At 51.7% G+C, this 8,740-nt stretch overlaps 2 protein-coding genes across 2 annotated transcripts in view; both read right to left on the reverse strand.

Moving 5' to 3' along the window:
- The window catches only part of LOC138480659 (zinc finger protein 135-like), a 201,817-nt gene extending 197,383 nt beyond the window's left edge, over nucleotides 1-4,434 (reverse strand). Inside the window, exon 1 of the mRNA XM_069612327.1 lies at nucleotides 4,358-4,434. The gene's annotated coding sequence lies outside the window, so the exon portion shown is untranslated. The remainder of the gene's footprint in view (nucleotides 1-4,357) is intronic.
- Nucleotides 4,435-5,136: 702 nt separating this feature from the next.
- LOC138481599 (ice nucleation protein InaA-like) lies at nucleotides 5,137-8,217 on the reverse strand. Its single transcript, XM_069613798.1, has one exon. The coding sequence runs from the start codon at nucleotides 8,215-8,217 to the stop codon at nucleotides 5,137-5,139; it is 3,081 nt and encodes a 1,026-aa protein (XP_069469899.1).
- Nucleotides 8,218-8,740: the final 523 nt, after the last annotated feature.

Here is an 8,740-nt window from a genome sequence, read left to right on the forward strand (position 1 = left end):
CCCTGTTCATCATACATGCCAACATGCCCATGTCATTTAAGCTCAGGGCTCCTGTTCATCATACATGCCAACATGCCCGTGTCATTTAAGCTCAGGGCTCCTGTTCATCATACATGCCAACATGCCTGTGTCAATTAAGCTCAGGATCCCCTGTTCATCATACATGCCAACACGCCCCGTGCCACCTAAGCTCAGGATCCCCTGTTCATCATACATGCCAACACGCCCCGTGCCACCTAAACTCAGGATCCCCTGTTCATCATACATGCCAACATGCCCCGTGTCACTTAAGCTCAGGATCACCTGTTCATCATACATGCCAACATGCCCCGTGTCACTTAAGCTCAGGATCCCCTGTTCATCATACATGCCAACATGCCCCGTGTCACTTAAGCTCAGGATCCCCTGTTCATCATACATGCCAACACGCCCCGTGTCACCTAAGCTCAGGATCCCCTGTTCATCATACATGCCAACACGCCCCGTGTCACTTAAGCTCAGGATCCCCTGTTCATCATACATGCCAACACGCCCCGTGCAACTTAAGATCAGGATCCCCTGTTCATCATACATGCCAACATGCCCCGTGCCACCTAAGCTCAGGATCCCCTGTTCATCATACATGCCAACACGCCCCGTGTCACCTAAGCTCAGGATCCCCTGTTCATCATACATGCCAACACGCCCCGTGTCACCTAAGCTCAGGATCCCCTGTTCATCATACATGCCAACACGCCCCGTGTCACCTAAGCTCAGGATCCCCTGTTCATCATACATGCCAACACGCCCCGTGTCACCTAAGCTCAGGATCCCCTGTTCATCATACATGCCAACACGCCCCGTGTCACCTAAGCTCAGGATCCCCTGTTCATCATACATGCCAACATTCCCCGTGTCACCTAAGCTCAGGATCCCCTGTTCATCATACATGCCAACACGCCCCGTGTCATTTAATCTCAGGAGCCCCTGTTCATCATGCATGCCAACATGCCCATGTCATTTAAGCTCAGGGCTTCTGTTCATCATACATGCCAACATGTCTGTGTCACTTAAACTCAGGATCCCCTGTTCATCATACATGCCAACACGCCCCGTGTCACTTAAGCACAGAATCCCCTGTTCATCATACATGCCAACACGCCCCGTGTCACCTAAGCTCAGGATCCCCTGTTCATCATACATGCCAACATGCCCCATGTCATTTAAGCTCAGGATCCCCTGTTCATCATACATGCCAACATGTCTGTGTCACTTAAGCTCAGGATCCCCTGTTCATCATACATGCCAACATGCCCCGTGCCCCTTAAGCTCAGGATCCCCTGTTCATCATACATGCCAACACGCCCCATGTCACTTAAGCTCAGGGCTCCTGTTCATCATACATGCCAACATGCCTGTGTCAATTAAGCTCAGGATCTCCTGTTCATCATACATGCCAACACTCCCCGTGCCACCTAAGCTCAGGATCCCCTGTTCATCATACATGCCAACATGCCCCGTGTCACTTAAGCTCAGGATCCCCTGTTCATCATACATGCCAACATGCCCCGTGTCACTTAAGCTCAGGATCACCTGTTCATCATACATGCCAACATGCCCCGTGTCACTTAAGCTCAGGATCCCCTGTTCATCATACATGCCAACACGCCCCGTGTCACCTAAGCTCAGGATCCCCTGTTCATCATACATGCCAACACGCCCGAGTCACCTAAGCTCAGGATCCCCTGTTCATCATACCTGCCAACACGCCCCGTGTCACTTAAGCTCAGGATCCCCTGTTCATCATACATGCCAACACGCCCCGTGCCACTTAAGCTCAGGATCCCCTGTTCATCATACATGCCAACACGCCCCGTGCCACCTAAGATCAGGATCCCCTGTTCATCATACATGCCAACATGCCCCGTGTCACCTAAGCTCAGGATCCCCTGTTCATCATACATGCCAACACGCCCCGTGTCACCTAAGCTCAGGATCCCCTGTTCATCATACATGCCAACACGCCCCGTGTCACCTAAGCTCAGGATCCCCTGTTCATCATACATGCCAACACGCCCTGTGTCACCTAAGCTCAGGATCCCCTGTTCATCATACATGCCAACATGCCCCGTGTCACCTAAGCTCAGGATCCCCTGTTCATCATACATGTCAACATTCCCCGTGTCACCTAAGCTCAGGATCCCCTGTTCATCATACATGCCAACACGCCCCGTGTCATTTAATCTCAGGAGCCCCTGTTCATCATGCATGCCAACATGCCCATGTCATTTAAGCTCAGGGCTCCTGTTCATCATACATGCCAACATGTCTGTGTCACTTAAACTCAGGATCCCCTGTTCATCATACATGCCAACACGCCCCGTGTCACTTAAGCACAGAATCCCCTGTTCATCATACATGCCAACACGCCCCGTGTCACCTAAGCTCAGGATCCCCTGTTGATCATACATGCCAACATGCCCCATGTCATTTAAGCTCAGGATCCCCTGTTCATCATACATGCCAACATGTCTGTGTCACTTAAGCTCAGGATCCCCTGTTCATCATACATGCCAACATGCCCCGTGCCACTTAAGCTCAGGATCCCCTGTTCATCATACATGCCAACACGCCCCATGTCACTTAAGCTCAGGGCTCCTGTTCATCATACATGCCAACATGCCCCGTGTCACTTAAACTCAGGATCCCCTGTTCATCATACATGCCAACACGCCCCGTGTCACTTAAGCACAGAATCCCCTGTTCATCATACATGCCAACACGCCCCGTGTCACCTAAGCTCAGGATCCCCTGTTCATCATACATGCCAACATGCCCCATGTCATTTAAGCTCAGGATCCCCTGTTCATCATACATGCCAACATGTCTGTGTCACTTAAGCTCAGGATCCCCTGTTCATCATACATGCCAACATGCCCCGTGCCACTTAAGCTCAGGATCCCCTGTTCATCATACATGCCAACACGCCCCATGTCACTTAAGCTCAGGGCTCCTGTTCATCATACATGCCAACATGCCCGTGTCACTTAAGCTCAGGATCCCCTGTTCATCATACATGCCAACATGCCTGTGTCACTTAAGCTCAGGATCCCTTGTTCATCGTACATGCCAACATGCCCGTGTCACTTAAGCTCAGGATCCCCTGTTCATCATACATGCCAACATGCCCCGTGTCACTTAAGCTCAGAATCCATTGTTCATCATACATCCCAACACGCCACGTGTCACTTAAGCTCAGGATCCCCTGTTCATCATACATGCCAACACGCATGGTGTCACTTAAGCTTAGGATCCCCTGTTCATCACACATGCCAACATGCTCTGTGGCACTTAAGCTCAGGATCCCCTGTTCATCATACATGCCAACACACCCCGTGTCACTTAAGCTCAGGAGCCCCTGTTCATCATGCATGCCAACACTGCCCATGTCACTTAAGCTCAGGATGCCAACACGCCACGGGTCAACTAAGCTCAGGATCCCCTGTTCATCTTACATGCCAACACACCCTGTGTCACTTAAGCTCAGGATCCCCTGTTCATCATACATGCCAACACGCCCCGTGTCACCTAAGCTCAGGATCCCCTGTTCATCATACATGCTGTTCATCATACATGCCAACACGCCCCGTGTCATTTGAAAAATGCGCATTCATCTTTTTTTTTGTTTTTGCTTTTTTGCTGGGCTTGTTGTTTTATTTCCCAGTTATAAATCCTGCACTGCAAGTAGCAGAAAGCAAAGACAATACAAGGATTCGGTGAACATCTTTCAAAAGACACAGAACATGCACCTCCCTGCCAAATTTCCCAGTTCCGTGTGTGACACCTCGATCCAGTCCTGGTTTTTCCTTCACAATTGCATGCTGGAACTTGTTGTTTTATTTTTCCCCTTTGCAAGGGCGAGCCTACAAGTCCCAGCATGGAGGGTGAACAAAAAAACAGGACTGGCTCAAAGATTCCGCATGGAGCTGGGAAACTTGGCAGCTGTTCATGTATGCTGTGATCCGGGCTTTAGTGTTCGTGTTCTGTGATGTTTACTGTCTCAAAACACAACTATGCACGAGACATACCTCAAGGCAGTATTTAAACAAGTTTTCCGTCAATATACTCTAAACCCTAAAGGAGTTCATTTAATAAGGACCCCTTCCCTAGCACGCCCCTAATTCGCAGAATGCCCTATAACAGCTCAGCGCACTACCTATAACTGGCACTGATATGTAAGACCACGTGGCTTGTGCTGTAGGGTGGGGGGCGGCGATGTGGACGAGTGATCAGGGGATGACGCCTTGTGTTCACACACCGTCTCCCAATGCTAAACCCAGCATCCCCACAGCACACAGCAGCACAGCCCATCACTCACCTGAGCAGAGCTGCAGGGACCGGCTAGTCTGCGCCAAGAGATCAGTGCTGGGCTGTAACTATGGACATGGCATCCATCACTGAATGAACTGCGCATGCCCAGAGCCAGCCACACTGCCCAGCAGGCCATGAGCAGAGGGTTCACCAGCACCCAATGGCGCGAGAATAGACCCGACAAAAAAGGGCTTTTTCACCTTTGACAATACTGGCTTCCCGAAAGGAGGCTGATGCCACCGAATACTTATTTAAAACAAAAGATATAAATGCACACAAAAAACCGACCGTTCTATATTGTGTACTGTATATCTACGCGATAACCAAGACACTACAAAGGACCATCTGCTGCTCCCAGAAACCTACCCCGCCCCGCCCAAAACACATCCTCCTGGTATCTCCTGGAGCTGTCCTTAACAAGCAGAACCATCAAACATGTGCGCACAGTATTATTTCTAAGCTGTCTGCTGAACATTAAAGTAATGTCATGTGACTTTTAAATAAGGCGCATTGCCCACAGCTGTAACCCGCACATTCCCCACTGCTGTTACCCGCACATTCCCCACTGCTGTTACCCGCACATTCCCCGCATCTGTAACCTGCACATTCCCCACTGCTGTTACCCGCACATTCCCCGCATCTGTAACCTGCACATTCCCCACTGCTGTTACCCGCACATTCCCCACTGCTGTTACCCGAACATTCCCCGCATCTGTAACCTGCACATTCCCCACTGCTGTTACCCGCACATTCCCCACTGCTGTTACCCGCACATTCCCCCATCTGTTACCCGCACATTCCCCGCATCTGCAACCTGCACATTCCCCACAGCTGTAAACCGCACTTTCCCCACATCTGTAACCCGCACATTACCACATCTGTAACCTGCACATTCCCCACAGCTGTAACCTGCACTTTCTCCACAGCTGTTACCCGCACATTCCCCACAGCTGTAACCCGCACATTCCACACTGCTGTAACCCACACATTCCCCACAGCTGTAAACCGCACATTCTCCACAGCTGTTACCTGCACATTCTCCACAGCTGTTACCCGCACATTCCCCACATCTGTAACCCACACATTCCCCACTGCTGTTACCCGCACATTCCCCACATCTGTAACATGCACATTCCCCACAGCTGTAAACCGCACATTCCCCACTGCTGTTACCCGCACATTCCCCACATCTGTAACCTGCACATTGCCCACAGCTGTAACCCGCACATTCCCCACATCTGTTACCCACACATTCCCCGCATCTGTAACCTGCACATTCCCCACAGCTGTAAACCGCACATTCCCCACTGCTGTTACCCGCACATTCCCCACATCTGTAACCTGCACATTCCCCACAGCTGTAATCCGCACATTCTCCACAGCTGTTACCCGCACATTCCCCACAGCTGTAACCCGCACATTCCACACTGCTGTAACCCAAACATCCCCCACTGCTGTAACCCACACATTCCCCACAGCTGTAAACCGCACATTCTCCACAGCTGTTACCCCCACATTTCCCACATCTGTAACCTGCACCTTCCCCACTGCTGTTAGCCGCACATTCCCCACAGCTGTAAACCGCACATTCCCCACAGCTGTAAACCGCACATTCCCCACTGCTGTTACCGGCACATTCCCCACAACTGTAACCTGTACATTGCCCACAGCTGTAAACCACACATTCCCCACAGCTGTAAACTGCACATTCCCCACTGCTGTTACCCGCACATTCCCCACATCTGTAATCTGCACATTCCCCACTGCTGTTACCCGCACATTCCCCGCATCTGTAACCTGCACATTCCCCACTGCTGTTACCCGCACATTCCCCACTGCTGTTACCCGAACATTCCCCGCATCTGTAACCCGCACATTCCCCACTGCTGTTACCCGCACATTCCCCACTGCTGTTACCCGCACATTCCCCCCATCTGTTACCCGCACATTCCCCGCATCTGCAACCTGCACATTCCCCACAGCTGTAAACCGCACTTTCCCCACATCTGTAACCCGCACATTACCACATCTGTAACCTGCACATTCCCCACAGCTGTAACCTGCACTTTCTCCACAGCTGTTACCCGCACATTCCCCACAGCTGTAACCCGCACATTCCACACTGCTGTAACCCAAACATCCCCCACTGCTGTAACCCACACATTCCCCACAGCTGTAAACCGCACATTCTCCACAGCTGTTACCTACACATTCTCCACAGCTGTTACCCGCACATTCCCCACATCTGTAACCCACACATTCCCCACTGCTGTTACCCGCACATTCCCCACATCTGTAACATGCACATTCCCCACAGCTGTAAACCGCACATTCCCCACTGCTGTTACCCGCACATTCCCCACATCTGTAACCTGCACATTGCCCACAGCTGTAACCCGCACATTCCCCACATCTGTTACCCACACATTCCCCGCATCTGTAACCTGCACATTCCCCACAGCTGTAAACCGCACATTCCCCACTGCTGTTACCCGCACATTCCCCACATCTGTAACCTGCACATTCCCCACAGCTGTAATCCGCACATTCTCCACAGCTGTTACCCGCACATTCCCCACACCTGTAACCCGCACATTCCACACTGCTGTAACCCAAACATCCCCCACTGCTGTAACCCACACATTCCCCACAGCTGTAAACCGCACATTCTCCACAGCTGTTACCCCCACATTTCCCACATCTGTAACCTGCACCTTCCCCACTGCTGTTAGCCGCACATTCCCCACAGCTGTAAACCGCACATTCCCCACAGCTGTAAACCGCACATTCCCCACTGCTGTTACCGGCACATTCCCCACAACTGTAACCTGTACATTGCCCACAGCTGTAAACCACACATTCCCCACAGCTGTAAACTGCACATTCCCCACTGCTGTTACCCGCACATTCCCCACATCTGTAATCTGCACATTCCCCACAGCTGTAAACTGCACATTCCCCACTGCTGTTACCCGCACATTCCCCAGATCTATAACCTGCACATTGCGCACAGCTGTAAACCACACATTCCCCACAGCTGTAAACTGCACATTCCCCACAGCTGTAAACCGCACATTCCCCACTGCTGTTACCTGCACATTCCCCACAGCTGTAACCCGCACTTTCTACACAGCTGTTACCCCCACATTCCCCACAGCTGTAACCCACACATTCCACACTGCTGTAACCCAAACATCCCCCACTGCTGTAACCCACAGATTCCCCACAGCTGTAAACCGCACATTCTCCACAGCTGTTACCCACATATTCCCCACAGCTGTAAACCGCACATTCCCCACTGCTGTAACCTGCACATTCCGCACAGCTGTAACCCACATATTCCCCACAGCTGTAAACCGCACATTCCCCACTGCTGTTACCCGCATATTCCCCACATCTGTAACCTGTACATTGCCCACATCTGTAAACCTGAACATTCCCCACAGCAGTACACCACACATTCCCCACTGCTGTTACGTGCACATTCCCCACTGCTGTTACGCGCACATTCCCCACATCTGTAACCTGCACATTGCCCACAGCTGTAACCCGCACATTCCCCACAGCTGTTAACTGCACATGCCCCACAGCTGTAACCCGCACATTCCCCACTGCTGTAACCCGCACATTCCCCACTGCTGTAACCCAAACATCCCCCACTGCTGTAACCCACACATTCCCCACAGCTGTAACCCGCACATTCCCCACTGCTGTAACCCAAACATCCCGTAGTGCTGTAACCCCCACATTCCCCACAGCTGTAACCCACACATTCCCCACAGCTGTAACCTGTACATTCCCCACAGCTGTAACCTGTACATTCCCCACAGCTGTGACCCACACATTCGTCACAGCTGTAACCTGCATATTCCCCACAGCTGTAACCTACCCATTCCCCATAGCGGTAACCTGCATATTCACGCAGCTGTAACCTGCACATTCCCTACAGCTGTAACCCGCACATTTCCCACAGCTGTAACCCATGCATCCCCCACAGCTGTAACCCACACATCCCCCACAGCTGTAACCCACACATTCCCCACAGCTGTAAACCGCACATTCCCCACTGCTGTTACCCGCATATTCCCCACATCTGTATCCTATACATTGCCCACAGCTGTAAACCACACATTCCCCACAGCTGTAAACTGCACATTCCCCACTGCTGTTACCCGCACATTCCCCACATCTATAACCTGCACATTTCCCACAGCTGTAAACCGCACATTCCCCACTGCTGTTACCCGCACATTCCCCACATCTGTAACCTGCACATTGCCCACAGCTGTAAACCGCACATTCCCCACAGCTGTAACCCACACATTCCCCACAGCTGTAACCTGTACATTCCCCACAGCTGTGACCCACACATTCCCCACAGCTGTAACCT

Source organism: Ambystoma mexicanum, chromosome 5p (assembly GCF_040938575.1).
Source record: "Ambystoma mexicanum isolate Mex_15411 chromosome 5p, UKY_AmexF1_1, whole genome shotgun sequence".
NCBI lineage: Eukaryota > Metazoa > Chordata > Amphibia > Caudata > Ambystomatidae > Ambystoma > Ambystoma mexicanum.

Excerpts from the sequence above, each read along its gene's own strand:
- LOC138481599 (XM_069613798.1), bottom strand. The coding sequence starts at position 8,217 with ATGCAGGTTACAGCTGTGACGAATGTGTGGGTCACAGCTGTGGGGAAT.